General features: G+C 37.8%; 3 protein-coding genes across 3 annotated transcripts; 2 read left to right on the top strand and 1 right to left on the bottom strand.

Annotated features, from left to right (window-relative positions):
* Window positions 1-522: 522 nt before the first annotated feature.
* On the top strand, window positions 523-3,959 carry LOC127804543 (zinc finger CCCH domain-containing protein 55-like). Its single transcript, XM_052341419.1, has 9 exons — window positions 523-1,769; window positions 1,854-1,964; window positions 2,063-2,242; window positions 2,339-2,442; window positions 2,526-2,786; window positions 2,878-3,058; window positions 3,286-3,489; window positions 3,572-3,619; window positions 3,753-3,959. Exons 1-8 carry the CDS (start codon window positions 766-768, stop codon window positions 3,573-3,575), a joined length of 2,049 nt encoding a protein of 682 aa, XP_052197379.1. The 5' UTR covers window positions 523-765; the 3' UTR covers window positions 3,576-3,619; window positions 3,753-3,959.
* An 896-nt stretch (window positions 3,960-4,855) lies between these two features.
* On the top strand, window positions 4,856-8,881 carry LOC127804552 (non-specific lipid transfer protein GPI-anchored 10-like). Its single transcript, XM_052341428.1, has 3 exons — window positions 4,856-8,087; window positions 8,243-8,314; window positions 8,468-8,881. Exons 1-3 carry the CDS (start codon window positions 7,610-7,612, stop codon window positions 8,638-8,640), a joined length of 723 nt encoding a protein of 240 aa, XP_052197388.1. The 5' UTR covers window positions 4,856-7,609; the 3' UTR covers window positions 8,641-8,881.
* Window positions 8,882-9,535: 654 nt separating this feature from the next.
* On the bottom strand, window positions 9,536-12,298 carry LOC127804558 (uncharacterized). The gene is made up of 2 exons (XM_052341433.1): window positions 11,802-12,298; window positions 9,536-9,928 (listed from the first exon to the last, which is right to left on the bottom strand). The coding sequence occupies exons 1-2, from the start codon at window positions 12,264-12,266 to the stop codon at window positions 9,755-9,757; spliced, it is 639 nt and encodes a 212-aa protein (XP_052197393.1). The 5' UTR covers window positions 12,267-12,298; the 3' UTR covers window positions 9,536-9,754.
* Between the last annotated feature and the right edge of the window lie 5,106 nt (window positions 12,299-17,404).

The raw sequence follows: 17,404 nt of genomic DNA, 5'->3' as shown, positions 1-17,404 counted from the left end.
CACTGTCCTATGCAGCAGTGCAGTGCAGTGGCCAGTAGCAGCACTACCAAGGCCTAGGCCACTGGCCACGTCTCTCCCATTGATGGGTTTTTGGGTTTTGCTACCCAAATTATTTTATGTACACCAGACCTCCTTGTGTTGGGAATGTCCCAAATTATTACAGAATTGTAATGCAAATAAAATTTTGTAATATAGAATAGTTTTTGGAGTTGCCTTGGACAGTGGCCGCCACCACCCACTTCTCTTTCTCTTCTTTCTCCAATCCATTTGCTTTGGTCAAACTGAACACTGAAGCCTTTGACTAGCCATGGCAAATGTGTGGACACTCCATCCAGCTCAACCACTTCTGGCCTCCTCCAAATGTATTTCAAATGATACGATACAATCATAATAATAATCATATTATAATAAACCCTAAAGTTTGTAACTTTATACACATACCTACGTACATATGTAAGTAAATATGGAAATGGAATGATGATGAAGATTGTTTGTAAATATAATGCAACGCCAACCTATCATTGCCCTTTATAATAATCACGAAGGCCTTTCCATTCCACCCCCTTTTCTCTCTCTCTTTCTCTTCCACTTTCCTTCTCTTTCCACTCTCCACACTCCAATCCCCCCACGCTCCACAAATCCAACCGCTGTATCTAAAACCCTGCTCTCTCTCTCTCTCTCTCTCTCTGGAACTGTGGGGTTTTTGGGAGAGGGGGGAAACCAAGATAGCGCTGGTTCCGGCGGAGTTTCCGTCTGTCCGCCGCCATGGACGAGGCGACAAAGGTAGTGTTTTCGAGGATCCAAAGTTTGGATCCAGAGAACGCTTCCAAGATCATGGGCTACGTTTTCATGCAAGATTTTGGCGATCAGGGGATGATTCGTCTGGCTTTTGGACCCGGGACAGTGCTTCTGTCGCTTGTCAACCAAGCGAAGGCTCATTTGGGACTTTCGTCGAATTCTTGGTCCGCATCGTCTTCCCCCTCGCCGAGCAGACCCATCCCATTGCCCCAAACTTCGTCCCCTCTCATTGTCGTCCCGAACAATGCGTTTCACGTGTTGAACTCTTCGTCGCCGTCGTCGCCATGGTCTGTTTCTGGGTTTTCCGAGCATTATCGGAGCCCCAGCAACCACGCAAGTCCCCGGCCGGCGGCCACTTCGCTCTCCTACGCTGCGGCCGTCGTCAATGGAAGCGGCAACAATGTCGGTCCTTTATCGTTTTCAGCGCCGCCAACTGGCACTTCGTCGTTCTCGCTTCCGCCGTCGTTCCCCGTGAACAAAGATTCTTGCGGCGATAACGACGAGTTCAGCCTTCAAGTCCAAGATCACCTCTCTTTTCTCGACGATTCCCCGTCGAAAAACGCCGATGATTTCTTGGATCCCATAATGAGTCCAAGTGGCAATGCCGGCGACCATCACCACCATCTCCACAGCCGGAGCTATTCGGTGAGCGACGATGTATTGTTCGGCGGCGGCTGGAACGAAGATGGACGAACCAGTAGTACTGGGTTGGGGTGGAGGCCATGCGTGTACTTCGCTAGAGGTTTCTGCAAGAATGGTAGCGCGTGTAAGTTCTTGCATGGCGGTTTTGCCGACTCTCCAGATGTTCCTTCGACTGGCGTTGCTGGCTCACCGAGCAAGCTCGACATAGACGACAGGTTTGACGAGTTCTTGAAGATGAAGGCCATTCAACAACAACAGAGGTTTCTGGCTGCTGGCCTGGGTGGAGGTCCTTTTCCCTACAATAAATCCATGATCAATGACTCCCCAAGGTGTGTGTATATATATATACAGAGTATATTTTGATTTATCTATACTTGCAAGTACTTTCTTGATGGCATTGTTTTGAAATGTAGATCCACAGCTTTGGGATTAGGGGGAAGTGGGAATTCTAGTTCAAGACAGATTTACTTGACATTTCCAGCTGATAGCACGTTTAAGGAAGAGGACGTTTCGAATTACTTTAGGTAATTGGGCCATTGGTGCTTGAGTATATTGGAATTTGACTTCAAATTTGAAAGGTTTTGATTAGGGCGTGTTTTGTCTATTGGTTTGAATTTTGAAGCAAGTTTGGACCAGTTCAAGACGTGAGGATTCCATTCCAGCAGAAGCGGATGTTTGGGTTTGTTACATTTCACTACCCGGAGACTGTGAAAGCCATTTTGGCCAAAGGCAATCCTCATTTTGTATGTGATTCCCGTGTGCTTGTTAAACCTTACAAGGAGAAAGGAAAAGCCCCAGAGAAGTAGAGACAATTACTCTTAATTCTTTATAGCTCTAGTTTGCATTTTCTAGCTTTACATATTGGCCCTGCATTGCTGAATGATTGGTTTGTTTGTAGAAAGCAACTACAGCAACAGTTGGAGAGAGTAGAGTATTCACCATGTTTAAGTCCAACCGGGCTAGACTCACTTGACTTTAGAGAGACCTATGACCTCCCCAGTGGTAGGTAACCAGACAAGCACGATTTTTATGTTGCCCCAATTGTTATGCAATTCTATGTTGCCAAGCTCTTATTCTTTCAACAGGGCCAAGGATGTTTCGCAACTCTCAAGATATGATGATAAGGCAACTGGAGCAGGCTGAATTTCAGCATGCCATTGAACTCCAAGGAAGAAGATTGATGAATTTGCAGTTTATGGACTTAAACAACCCTCATCATGGTCGTCAATTCCAGTCACCACACCTATTACGGCCCTGTCCCGTTCCCTCTCCAACTCAATCTCACCTCCAAACCAATCCGAGTTTATTGCTTCAATATGATGGCAGTAATAAGGAAGATTCAGAAGGTTAACCAATTAACCAATAACATCTGGTCTTGTGGTTCAAGATGACAGTTTATTATCAAGCAGCTGATCACAATTTTATATTCTCATGCAGAGCATAAGAACTGCTTGGTGGGAATGAATTCTCCAACTCTGGCTGATGCTGATCAGCAGCACCAGCAGAATGTGCAGCAAGAAGTAAAAGAAGGTTACAGTAACACCGATGATGATAACAATAACAATGGCAATGGCAAGGAGAGGTGCTCCGATCCTGATAATGATGATCTCCCCGAAAGGTAAGAATCTCTATCTTTAGATGAAAATGAAGGTTATACTGTTAACTGGTTCAAGAATGTTTTGGCTGTTAGCTTAGTATTGTCTGGGCTATTTCTAGTTTAGGATGTTGCTTATCTATTTTTATTTTTATTTATTTATTTATTTACTTTTTTTTAGCTTTAGGTGTTGTTTCAGCTGTTTTTGACGTATTGCAGTCACACTTCTCCAATTGTCTGTCTTATGGCAGCTTAGAGCACATTCTCCCTGATAACCTCCTCTCTTCTCCTACAAAATCAGCTGGTGGTGACAGTTCTATTTTTGCCACTGCATCGGCACATGCTGACGATAGCACCTTAGAAACTACACCTTCATCAAACAGTATTTCAATACGGCCTGCGACTGCCCCCATCAATGTGATTTCTATGAAGTCGTGCTACTTCCAAATGCCAAGGTGCTGACTCACTCTATCAGACAATGAGAGGTTAATTCAATTGGTTTGTTGTTTAATAAGGTTTCCTTCTAATCAAATGTAGGTGACAGAGGTGACTATGGCCAAGCATGGGGGGATAGCAGTAGCCTGGGTGAGAGAATATCCATTTTTCATTTCTTGAACTGGGCTAGGGATATCATTTTTTTATAGTTTGGCATTTCTGCAGGGTTCTGATAATTAGATTCCAGTTCTGTAATGTTTGGCCTTTGTGGTTCGTTTTGCAGAAAGGTTGAGTAGCATATACAAAGATGAAAAAGTCCTCTAGTAGCTGTATAGCCAAACCCATACCCGCAACAGAAGAAAAATCTGTAAGGAAGATCTGCTCTAAGTTTATTGTCGCCATAAATTGGATAGTACTTAGGACAATACATAACACATACGTAAATGACAGATGAACTGATTTATGAGAGTGGGGCCTCTCCTTTACTTTTTGTACCTTCTCTGTAGTTTTATACTGGACCACACAGAACAATGGCATAACAAAAGAGCTAGCTGTAATCCTTGCTATGATGTTCATTTACCTTGTCTATCTTGTTCTTGCCACCTTTTTGTGAGGTGAAAGCAAAAGGAGAAAAGAGAAAATAGAGAAATAATGAAGACCTGATGTATCTGTCAAAGCAGTGGGGTGGAGTGGAGATCCTATCTGGACCTCTAATAAGGGAAATTACATATGCCCCCCCCCCCCCCCTATCTCCCCGGGGCGAACCAAACAGTCACTTAATTCCTTGATCTATAAAATATTTACACGCATCTCCCTTTATTCCATGCCTTAATTTATTATCTCTTTCACTCGGACAGTTTTAATAGAAGTTGTAGAAGGATCAAAAATCCCTTTGAAGCCAAAAGGGTGATTGTCTTATTAGTAATTTTGTTTTATGTTAGCAATGGGAATTAAGACAGGAGACTCACATCACATGACTAGTTTATGTTAGTTTTTAGAGGATTTGTCGTTTGATAATTATAGCATTTGTTAGTGATACAAGTTGATAACTGAAAGGAGGGTTTTGTGTAGTTTCTCCTAATCCGAAAGGGTAAAGGGTTTGCTGGCCCTCCCTTTTTTGTTTTGGGGGTGAAAGCTGGAGACCGGTCACTCTGTGGTTGCGATGCAAAGGGGGGAGGAAAAGAAGAGGACAACCATAAGAGAGGGGTGTGGAGATTAAAGTTGGTTTAGGTTACTTTATAGGAGTTCTGTCTCATTTTATTGGGCGGCAAAAGACTAAAACAACCTTGCAGTTTTCTCTTTGAAAAATAAGGTATTATCAGTACCCCATTTATATGCAAGGGTGTGGATTCTTTTTAGGTGAACATGAAGAGAGAGAAAGGGGGGGGGGGGGGGGGGGGGGGGCACACCCTCACATGCTGCTGACAACCTCTACTGCCTGCCTGCCAGCATTTGATTGATTGGTATCTCAGCCTCTACTGTGCCCTGCCTCTGCCCACTCCTTTCACTTTCATTCACATTATATTATATTATATATATATAAAATTTGGGGGAGGTGGGGTTTGGGTTTGCTCATTTTTAGTATCACCTCTGTCTTGTCGTTTTATTTTAGTGTTTTGAGATCTCTTGGGTGGATTTTAGGGTTATTTGTTTTAAAAGAGAAACAAATTACAGAAATCCAAAATACTTCAAATAAAAAACAAAGGGAAAGGCTCACAACTAGAGCCAGCTTGACATTTACCGTACACTTGAGGGGTGGGCGGCGGGCAGTGGACACACGTGGAAAGTAGTATATTAATGAAATTTAAATTTTATGCAACTAATCTCCTCCTACCATTTACCACCCAAAAAGAGCCTATAATCACCTAATGTGGCCACTGGCTCCATCTCTCTCTCTCTCTCTCTGATTCATGCAGCTTAGTGGGTGATGCCTAGTTACTATCTCCCTAGTTTCTCCATTCCGGATTGAGTCATCTCACCGTCGACCGTCTCTCCTTTTCACCCTCCTCCCATCTCATTTCTTTCTGGCCACAGAGGATGGGTTCTTCTTCGCCCCTCTGTTGATGATGGATCTTAATCTTAAAGTGGTATTGTGAAAGTTACATAGATCATGGGTAATAGATAGCATTAGACGTCTTGTCTTATATGTGTGTGTGTGTGTGTGTGTATTTAGGGCACTGGGCACCGTCTTTTTTTGTGTGTTGGGCAGAGGCTTTATTTTATTGATTAGGTGGGTGTGGGTGTGGGTGTGGGGCTCATTAGTCTTGATCCTTGGTCCTGCTGCTTCCTTTGCTTTGCTTTCTTTGTTTACTCCAACTCCAACAAGTACTATTATTAATAATACAATTAGATAGAGGGGTGCTTCCCATTGACATAAAAATAAAAAAAATTTAAATAAGGATTCATTGTTAGTTATAATTGAATATAGTTATAGTTTATTGGGTGTTTACAATTATGAGCTATTCTAATTGAGGGGTTACATTACTCTTTATATAAAACATAATTAACCTAATTTTAAATGAATTCCAAAGTAAAACAAGGCCCAATAGTGGAACTGAAAAATCTCTCCTTTACAAAAATAAAAAAGATAAATGTTTTTTATTTAAGATAATTATGGGTAATACTTATAATGTTTGAAAAAAATATAATGAGCACATTCAACCCTTGACAATGGGCACCATTAGGCCCAATTGTGGGTATGTAATTGAAAGATTGAAGATGACCTTTAAACAATGAGGATTGAAGATGGAGAAAAAATAAGGAAGATTAAGGAGGAGGTGAATTGTTGGTCTCTCTGCGACCGAAGAAGATGATGAAATCTTTGTTGGTGGAGTGGATATTCCACATTTCGAACTCTTATTTCCTCTCTCTCTCTCTCTCTCTCTCTCTCTCTCTCTCTCTCTCTCTCTGTCTTCGAAGTGGCTTAATTTGTAGTGTGACTTTAATGTGGGTGACGAGACACGATGAATCCCTTTCTCTCGAATGGGAAGTCAAGTCCACCTTGGTGACGCTATCAGTGAGGCAACAAGTCAAGGGTTGGCTTTGGAGATGCTCTCGGAGACACAGATGGTGTTTCAGAGCATTGAAACCCCTTCCTGGCGATGGGTTTGGGTTTGCCAACTAGGGTTTCTATTGGCAACGACCGGCTAAGGTTGGCAGAAACCAATCTCTTTATTTTTGTAATTTTTGATATTTTTATATATATTTAGGTTATATGTATGTGTTATTTTTCAGTTAATATATACTTAGGAAAATATTTTTTTGTAATTAAAATTATATAAGAGGGGCGAGAGAAAGTTGTAGAAGGGTAAAAGAGTCATTTAACTCTAATTCCTGGAGCCAATTGAATGATCTGAAAACAAATTGGTTAATTTAAAAAGTTATATAAATAATTCAAATGCCTCATTAAAAAGGAGTAGAGATGTTAAACGAATCAAGTTGGTTCGCAAATAGTCTAACTCGACCATTGAGAATAATAATTTTGTAAAATTTACAACATTAAATTGTAAAGACAACAATTAGTTTAGAAGTTAAAGCATGACTGATTTATAGCCATTTTATAGCAATTATGTGGCATAAAAAATAAATTCGTTCTTATATACAATATATATTGATTTTAGTTTTAAGGAAAAAGCTATTTTGAAATTCATATATTATAATTTAAAAATAATAAAATAAAATGAATTTACAATCTTGGCCTAGCCTGTTGAGCTACCAATCCGTCTGAGTCGGTCCAACTCAACTTATTTGACAAGTAAATTAGTAAAACATTAAATGAAATTAAAAGATGAAAACAAAAATAGAAAATAAAAAGCAAGTTTTTTGTGGGTTCAAAATTATTTGTGAAGAGAAAAATAGGTAATCAAACACAATTTTCTCTCCATGTTTACACAATTTTTAACGCGAAAACAAAAAAACTAAAAACGAAAGTGTCAAAAAATCCAAATATCGCGTCATAATTTGGTGATTTATTTAATCCCGAATTCAAGAATAATTAGAACCACAATCAAAGAACCAAATGAAAAAAGGGATTTTTATTTTTTAGTGATCGTAAATCAGCATCGAAAACACTGTATTTTTTGTGAAGAAAGTTTTTGAGGGCCTGGCGGCATTGGGGATTGCCTGCAAAGAGAAACAAAAATGCATGTAACAGCTCACACTAAAACAATGCATCCTCATGAGTTTCCCCTGCAGCCAGCAGCTACTAAAAGCAGGCAAACCAGCCATACAAATTTTCTCCACACAAAAACCATCAAACCAGCAAGCATGTCTTCTTCTCCCCTCTCCCTGCTGCCCCTCACTGCCATTACAACCTCTCTGCTTCTTTTCTTTCTCTGTCTCGGTGTCGGTCTTTCCCAGAACACCAGCAGCTTGCCCGCCATTGCAGGCTGCCGGCAGCTTCTGCTGCTGCTGGTTCCATGCGTGCCATTTGTGCAGGGCACCGCCCCTTCCCCACCAAAGCCTTGCTGTGGCAACCTCAAACAATTCTACTACAACCAGCAGCAGCCCGGCTGCCTCTGCCTGTTCCTCAACAATGGAGCTCTCCCTCTCAACACTACACTTGCCCTGCAGCTCCCACTTCTTTGCAATCTCCAAGTCGACATCTCTAACTGTTCAGGTATGCACTTCACAGACTCTTAGAACATGGTACCGATGTTTAATTTTCACCTATAGAGACAGGAGGAGAGCTAACACATCTTCAAATGTCTGGTGGACACAGTTAAAAAACTCGGATTTCGTTTGACTTAATACTGTTTGTTGGTTTCTTTGAAGGGGTGCATCTCCCTTCTCCTCCGCCTGTTCATCAAGTTTCATCTGGGACACACCCCAATTCTACCATAGCCGGTAAGCTATAACACCTATGACACGATAATAGCAAGAAAATTTCATGCCTGCACCTGGAAATATTTGGATGGATGGTAGTGTGAAAAAAATTGTGGGCTTCATCATTTACAGTCCACTAAAGTCTCCTTTTGCTTGTGTTTCTTGAAATTTCAGCTACCCCTGTGGTCACAGTGGCACCTAGACCGACATTCATGGGATTTGGGATTGGCCAGAGTGATGCCACAAAGTTGAAGATAAAGGGTTGCCTGTTGGTGCTGGTGGATGCAATGGTAATCCTGTCGCTGGAAGTACTATTGAGTCCTGATTATATCTATTCAGTAATGTAACAAGAGTGTACTACTTTAGTAACTATTATTATATTTAAGTGCTCAGCATTCATAAACTAGGGTCATATTCTGGACTGTTGCACATCCTAAGCATCCTCAGACTTAAAATAAAACCAAAAAGATTTGATAATCTTATTAGACATCCAAGACCAGCATATTCAATCTGGTAATAGAATAATCTCTCAAAAAAGGGAGGAAAAAGAAATTTTAAATAAATAAAATGCAATGACAAAAAGAAGAAATCGTGTCCCTCTCATTGTCTCAAGTGCGTTCTCTCTTGTAAACCCCAAGTAATGAAGAAGAAAAACAAGTGTTTGTTACCAGCATCTTAATGGGAAAAAACAGGTTCTAGACTAGGAATCTGTTCCGCAGTCCAAGGAGACTTAACTAGAAAGGTCCTCAAGTTTCTTTGGCTTGTTTAAGTGAACGGATGACTGAAAAGTCTATGTTCTTAATCTAGGTTGTGTCTTGGAACTGAAAGAAGTACAGCAAAAATGATAACTAAATAAAAAACAATAGAATCACCTTCGCAGTATTATAGAATGCAGGCAAGGAATCAATATGTGCACGTACTTACAATAAGTCCACATTAAACAAGGCTAGGTGCCCAAAACAGGAGAACACATAATGTTCATGAATACATGCTACTTGAACCTCCAGCCGTAGTTTGTATTTTACTTTTAACAATGTCTCGAGCATTTTACTTATCAAAAAGAATAAAAATAAAAAGACATGATCAGGCTCTCTTTGATATTGGTGCAAAATTAAGAACCTAATCCAACAAATAGAAAGGAAATTTGCTCTTAACGTTCATATATGGAGTTGATAAAGTTTTTCCAATAATAGGTTAGTATCTGTTATACTAAAACTGTCTTTCAAAATTATGCAACAAGAGTAAATCCAAATGCATATTTTCCTTCTTCAGAAATGAGTTATCAAATTTACTGCTTGTTCTCACACTCGCTGTTATACCAATATTCGTATCTCATATAACAGTAAAACACAAAAGTGAAATAGTTACAGAACTTACCACTACCCTACAAACTGAGGGTAACAGCCATAGCTGAAATGTTCCTTTGACTGAACGAGTTGTTTGGATAAAACTACTAAATAGCTATTCCAAACTAGGTGCCTCCTCAGTTGGGTTAGACTCAAAAACGTCTGAGGTAGACCCTTCAGGTTCTTCCAAAAGATCTCTTGATTGAACTGATTCCTTGTATGCAGGAGTCTCCTTAAAATCTGTGGCACCTTCATTGTATGTGGCAACAGCAATTCCACATGCAATTAACTGCAAGGAATGACATTCAGGAATCAGTCTCATATCATCAGGAAACGGGCCTTCCTATGTTTCATTAACCCAAAAGAATGCAAGCATGGACAGGTAGTAGCAACCGAACAAGCAGATATTGAATCAAACTTAAAAGACTGAACACACTAGGACTTATATAGTTCATTCATCTATAGTTAGGACAGACTTTTTCTTTTTTGGATCTTGCTGGTATAGATAACTGAAACCATGCCTAAGCAAAGTGTTTTACATAGTAACATTTCTAATTTAACTGCTCCCTCCTCCCCCCTCCCCTTGTTTCTTTTGGTTTTTGGGAGTTGGAAGTGGGGAATTGGGCTCGTTCAAGTTCTAAAAGAACATCTTATTCATAATTAATGTCAAAATTCCCAGGCCCCGTAATGGGGAAGCCTCGAGTACATTGTCATCTCTCTCTTTTGGTTTTTGGGAGTTGGAAGAAGTGGGGAATTGGGCTCGTTCAAGTTCTAAAAGAACATCTTATTCATAATGAATGTCAAAATTCCCAGACCCCATAATGGGGAAGCCTCGAGTACATTGTCATCTCTCTCTCTCTCTCTCTCAAAAACAACAAACTGTACGAGCCAAAACTGTTGCACATTTTTATTACTTGCCTTCTGACGTTTATTTAACTCAAAAAGAGTGTAAATATGCACAAATAGTAACTGCAGTGCCAACAGATACTCACTACATTGAACTTCTAAGATCTTTCAGCGTGGCTAAGAATGACGGTACTTCCAACTTTCAGATCTTTCAGCATTTACCACATCATATCTCTAACAATCGCATATTTCTAACAATCGCATATTTCAGATCCTTTTAAAGGTATAGCCGCTTAGAGGATAAGCATTAACATAAACAAGGATTATTATGGGGTGAGCATAATCCTACCTGCTTCTGCTTTAATCCTTGAAGAAGGATGACCCTACTTGGACTCTATCATGGGTCTCTATAAATAGAGGGTTCTTCAAAGATCATCAAATCATTATTAGCATGCTTCTTTCTCCCTCCATGGCCAAATTGCTCCTTTCTTCACCCTACTGACATCAAAAGTCCTCTATGCTAATTGTGATTTGTTCAGTATCCTACAAATCAAGTACTAGCAACCACGCAACAATCAGGCAAGCCAAATATATGTGTGCATATTCATCTAGTTAAGCATTGCTCATGGGACATCCAGTATTCAAGAAAGCTATCACCTCAGCTTACTCCAACCCTTTTCTAAGCTGCATATTTTCAAGATTTTAAATATTTCTAAGTTCAATATAAAGTTACAAAAGAGTTTAGGTGAAAATGAGTATATGAAGGGACTGTTGCTGTTGGGTGGGATAAAAGAAAACTCCATATTAGATAATATAAATTTGCTTCAACTGATACTCTCATTTATAAAATTTGAGACATCTACCTAATCAAGAAGTAGAATTATGTATTATACTTGAAAGAACACTGTAAGAAAAATTAGTAGTTCAGTACATCAGATATTTTATATATTCAATGCACTGCTACTTGAAAGGCCAGCTTCATTTGTTTATACAACTTTCACTTGCTAAATTTAACAGTTAAAAGACTAGATATTTGTTTTTGGTAGGTATAAATCATTCAGGATCTAGTGAGAAGCAACAGCCTCAAGACTCAAAACACTCGTGCCCTCATATTCACCTGCGCTACCACCTACCACTAGCCTACAGCTCCGTGGTTGACGAGATCAGTTGTTTATCCACAAAACTGTAAACCCAATTCAGAAATACTCTCTTCAGTCTCTTGCAACCAAAAATTTAACCAAACAATCACAGAAGAACAATTGTGCCAAATACAAATACCAACGAACGAAATTGTTCAAGGATGGAGAGGAAAATACCGCGAAAACGATGCCGAAAGCCCACATATACTGCACGACAAAGCCAAGAGCATCCCACTGAGGCCCCTCCCAGAAGTCCGGCTCCAGACCAGGAAGCTCCGGCACGAAATACCCATCAGCCCCGGCGACGCTCTCTCCACCGCCGCGACTCGAGTTGGTTTCAATCTGAACCGCCTTTTGTTGTGGTCGTTCTTGTTCTTGTTCTTTCTCTTTGTCTTTATCCTCTTCCTTGGTCGTCACTCTCGAGTTCCTTCTGTTCTTGCTGTCGAACTTCCCTGTTCTGTAGGACAACTTCTTGGCTGCTTCTGCGACCATGTTCGCGTTTCGTGTCTTGAAATGGAGAGACCAGAAAGGAGGGTTCCATGACGATGGTGGGAAGAGGACCGGCCGGCGGGAGCTTCCAGCGCTGATGCCACCGTGGAGATTCCGAGCGCCGCCCGTTCCGCCGGCGATGGTTAGAGCCATGTAGATGAATGGACGAGAGCTGGGGGTCAAGATTTCTGAAGCTGGAGGCCTTATAAAGGCTGTGGATAAAAGATCTGATAAGGCGCTCCCTGAGACGGCGTCGTTTCCCTTTTTTTTTTCCTTTCCCTTTATACCCCCCCCCCAAAAAAAAAAAATTTAGTCCAGCCCTGTCCGAACCCGAATATATTTTAATTAATATATTTGATTTAAGACCTAAAAATGTAAATTTTTTTTATAAATAAGAATATAACAACAATAAAACAATAATGGTGTATTTGATAGCATTTAATTGAAAATGAAAGTATTTTTCATAAGGGTGTGTATAATTCAGTTTGACCGATTTTTGATATTTTTAATACGCTAAATCGCATATGCGGTTTTTCTATAAAATCACCCCGCACAGTCTGATTTTATGAACCAAAATCGCACCGCATTTTGTGGTGTGGTTTTCACGATTTTCTAAATGCTTATTTTTTGCGACTGGGTTTGATTTGGCACGATTTGAATAATAATAAGTAAAAATTTCTACTAATTATTTGACAATAAACTGTTCTATAGTAAAATTCTAACTTCTCTGGCAATAAACTATTCAATGAATAATCCAATCACCAATTGTTTAAAGTCTAAAACATAACATGAGTCTGACTAAACACCACTAAAGTAATCAGTTCACAAGTTACAATCCAAATGAAATACAAACTTAAAAGTTCAAAGTTTACAACACAATCATTTGTCCATAATAGCATTAAAAATCCACCACATAATTTATGGTGCAAGCATGCTTCAGCTTCAACTTCATCACCAATCAAGATTTACAATATTTGTTGTCATAATGGACTTATCTACAATATTAAGGGGAACAATAAAGTTAGAAAATTAAAATATTAGAGTTAATACAAATAAAATAATAAACATGATTGAGTGTAAATAAAAAATTACCAGATTCAGTTAATTCATAAGTATCATGGTCTTCTAATATTGAGGTCATATCCAATGGTAAAGACGTGGCTCTCAACCAATTTTGATAACAAATCAACGCTTCTACCATAGATGGACTCAATGAACTTCGAAAGCAATCAAGCACCCTACCTCCAGTGCTAAAAGCTGACTCAGAAGTTACTGTTAACACTTGAATGGCAAGAACATCTCGAGCAATTTCTGATAAGATATGGTACTTTGATTAAGTTACCTTCCACCATGTCAATATATCAAAAGTCTTATTTCTTATATCCTCGTTAAGCTCACCTAGATACCTTTCAAGCTCATTTTTCATTTTAAAAGCATTATCTACAAAACATTCTTTCTCAAAATCATATTCAAACATGTTAAGATTATCATCAGAATCCACAACTGAAAACTTTTGTTTAGAAGTTGTCCTACCCTGTTTATCTTTTGGTGATTGTCTAGTTAAGTCATTTGCTGCATAAAAATTCACCAACTTCCCTAGAGTGCTCTTGATAGAATCCATTATGGTTTTAACCTCATCTTCATAATAGCGTTTGTGCAAACAAAATGCCACATATTTCATCTTATAGCTAGGATCAAGCACAATTGCCACATAAAGAAGCATATTCTGTTTTTCAAAGTTGCCCCAATACTTGTCAAATTTTATCTTCATGCTAGAAGTCATATCTTTCAAGATTGATCCGTAAGATGAACTCTATTTTATTAGTCTCCCAAGCACATTACAAATTTTATGAAAATAATTATTTGCAGTAACATTCAAAGAAGCACTAAACTTGAGAGTATCATTATAAAAAGTCTCTAAAAACTTGCATAATGTTGCACAATTTTCCCAATCTTGAGAATTTGGTGGCCCAATAGGCCTTTTCCCATTTTTATCCTATTCACAAAAATATTGTGAATAGAGCAAATCCTCATCTTCCAACAATTTAAAAGCATCAACAAATCTCAGTGCATGCTCCAACATTAAATAAGTGGAGTTCCACCTTGTTGGCACATCTAAGCACACAAGAGCATTTTCTTCTTTACAAGTATTCTTCATGCAACTTTTGAATCTTCCCAATCTTGAAGGAGAAGCTCTAACATATCTAACTGTATTACGTATGGCCATAATAGAGAAGTCCAATTCCTTTAATCCATCACCCACTACCAAGTTTAGAATACGTGCTGAACACCTCACGTGTAAGAATTCTCCATCACAAACAGCACTCTTCCAAATTTGCAATCGTTTCTTAATGTGTGTGATAGCCTCATTGTTAGAAGCAACATTATCAACTGTGATTGTAAAAATCTTCTCAATACCCCATTGTTTCAAACATGCCTCAATTGTTTTACCAATTGTCTCTCCCTTATGATTTGGAATTTGACAAAAGTTTAAAATTCTTTTTTGCATTTTCCATCCTGAATCTATAAAATGAGGTGTAAGCACCAAATAATTGACATTTTGAATTGAAGTCCATGTATCAGTGGTAAGAGAGACTCTTTGTGAATTCTTTAAAAAATATGACTTCAACTTTTTCTTCTCATCATTGTAAAAACTAATTATATCCCTAACAATTATAGTACGTGAAGGGGGATCAAACTTAGGGCATGCAGTACCACAAAATAATTTAAAACCCTCTTGCTCCACAAACCTAAATGGTAATTCATCAATGACAATCATTTTGACACATGTAATCCTGCAAGCTGCCTGACTAAATCCCACAAGTAGAAGATTACTACTACCTGCAACACTTTCATCCTCATTGTTACTATTCTTTTGAAAATGTAAAATCTTCTACTTCTTATCTTCTAATCTATAAGGATTCTTCTTGCATTGATTGTTTACATGGTTCCAAAGAATACTTGTCCCATTTCTCCTACTATCACTTGCATAATCTTTACCACAATAGTTGCACACAACTCTAGGGTCAGAAGGGTTATCCTCATTTTCTGTAAAATGATCTCATACTTCAGATAGTTGCCTAGGTTTTTTTTTCACAACTTTAGCCTTAGACTTCGAAAACAATGGATGTTAGAATCACTACTTGAATCATGGGCATTAACTATTCCATTGAGATCCTCACACATGAAGGATTGGTACTACTATCTTCTTTCATCTAACAATCAATACATTGAAAACATTAAAAGAACAGAAACTGTGAAAAAGAAAAAGAAAATTGAATATTAAAAATTAGAACACTTAGCTAGGGACACTGTTGAGTAAAAAAATATTAAAATTTATAAATATAAATAATAATAGCAACAACAAGAAATAAAAAAAGAAAAAGAAAACTGAAATAGAAAATCAAAAGGCAAGCAAAGGCTATTTTGCAATTGCCGGTACAGCTTCTAAGAGAGTAATAATAAAAAAAAAGAAAAGAACAAAACAAGGAACAAGAAAACAAGATGTGAAATATCGCTTCCAGAAAATGCAACCACAAAAATGAAAATTGTTTGAGAAAATAACATCAAAGGAAAAAAGCACTCAGAATATACTCACCCAAGCAAAAGCGCTCTTTCTCTCACACTTGGTCACTTTAGCAACATGTGAAGTGATGATGCAACCTACATAAATTACAAATGAACAAATATTAAATTATTAACCATTCAGATATGAGGTTAAAATGAATGGCCACACTCTCACCTTGTAATTAAAACACATTAAAATTTTATATTTTTTTTATTTTGGTAAGAGGTTTATACTTGTCAGTGTACAAGTGCAGTTGTACTCCAAATTTAAATTTATATTTTATGGATGAGTCCAACTTGTCCGCTGAGAGATTTATTTATGGCAAAAGAAAAAAAATGTCACACACACGCATACGCATTTGGATGAATTGGTAACAAGATTTTTTTTATGATTTTTTTAGATAACAGATACTAAGAAATAAAGTAAGGCAGAAGTTGAAATATACGCTTAATGTGAAGATATGAAATTGGATAGCACTTGAGTTAAGACAATTCCAGCGCCAACCCGTTGATTCTCAAATTTTAACAGACAAGATTAGTAACATTAATTTAATTTCATATATGGGGGTTTGTTATTAAATGCAATTAGAGATTATGATAGTTCTAGTTTAAGTAATCCCCATACATGATATGCGGGATTCTAATTTAAGCAACTACCATAAATCCAATTGCAATTAATACACAAAACAACTAAATTAATCATCCGGGTTTAGGTATGATAGCGTTTCCAGTTCTAGTAACTCCCATACATGACATGGAAACTCTAAGTTAGCCTTACGTTCCAATCTAAACCTAGTGATTTTTCAATAATTAATACACACTCATACTGAAAATTAAATTAATATCACTCATTTAAAGCGCAACTTTCTTTGGGAATCATTGGCGTTGGACACTGTCCTTTCCTTAACCCAAGATTAGATTTAGCTACTCATCTCTATTTAAAAGTTAATTGACAGGAATTTAAATGGCGTAATTTACATAACAAAATTTAAATGACAGGAATTAAAATTGTAGAAATTTAAAGACATAAATTAACTGGCCATTTGGGCTGTGGATAATAAAGTAACAATAAATGACATAAGAATTCAAGAGAATAAAGAAAAAAACTAAGATCACAAGAGAAAATAAGAAAGAACAAAAGCAATTCTCAAAAAGATAATTTTAAGAAAACAACTAAACTTTGATTCAAGAATAATAATCACCCTTACAAATGCAATCAAGTGAGCTATTTATAGCCCACAAGATGCAATACAAACCACACAATTTTAATTATTCAACTAAACATAATTATATCTAATGGGCACTCACACACTTAAAGTTAAATGGATTTTAGTTATAATACACACCTAAAGTTAAGTGGATTTTAGCTAAAATGCACACCTAATAAAGCACTCATAAAGTTAAATGGATTTTAACTATAATACACATCTAAAGTTAAATGGATTTTAATTAAAAAACACACATAATAAAGCACTCATAAAACAAATATTAAAAAAATAAAAATAGATTTCTATAATTGGGTTTTTGATCTTCATTAGGATTAAAAATAATGCTTGGGTCTTCTCCAAATGATGTCTTCCATGGACTTGCTCAAGTTGGACCTTAATTCTTCACGGGCTTTAATTCTTCATTCTTCAATCCAATTTGAGTTTCCAAGCCCACATTCTTCATGCCTACAAACAAGCAATTGGGTGTTATTAAATTATATATTATGTATATATTTA

This window comes from Diospyros lotus, chromosome 1, assembly GCF_014633365.1.
Source record: "Diospyros lotus cultivar Yz01 chromosome 1, ASM1463336v1, whole genome shotgun sequence".
Taxonomy (NCBI): domain Eukaryota; kingdom Viridiplantae; phylum Streptophyta; class Magnoliopsida; order Ericales; family Ebenaceae; genus Diospyros; species Diospyros lotus.
This window is presented reverse-complemented; position numbering and strand designations above follow the sequence as displayed.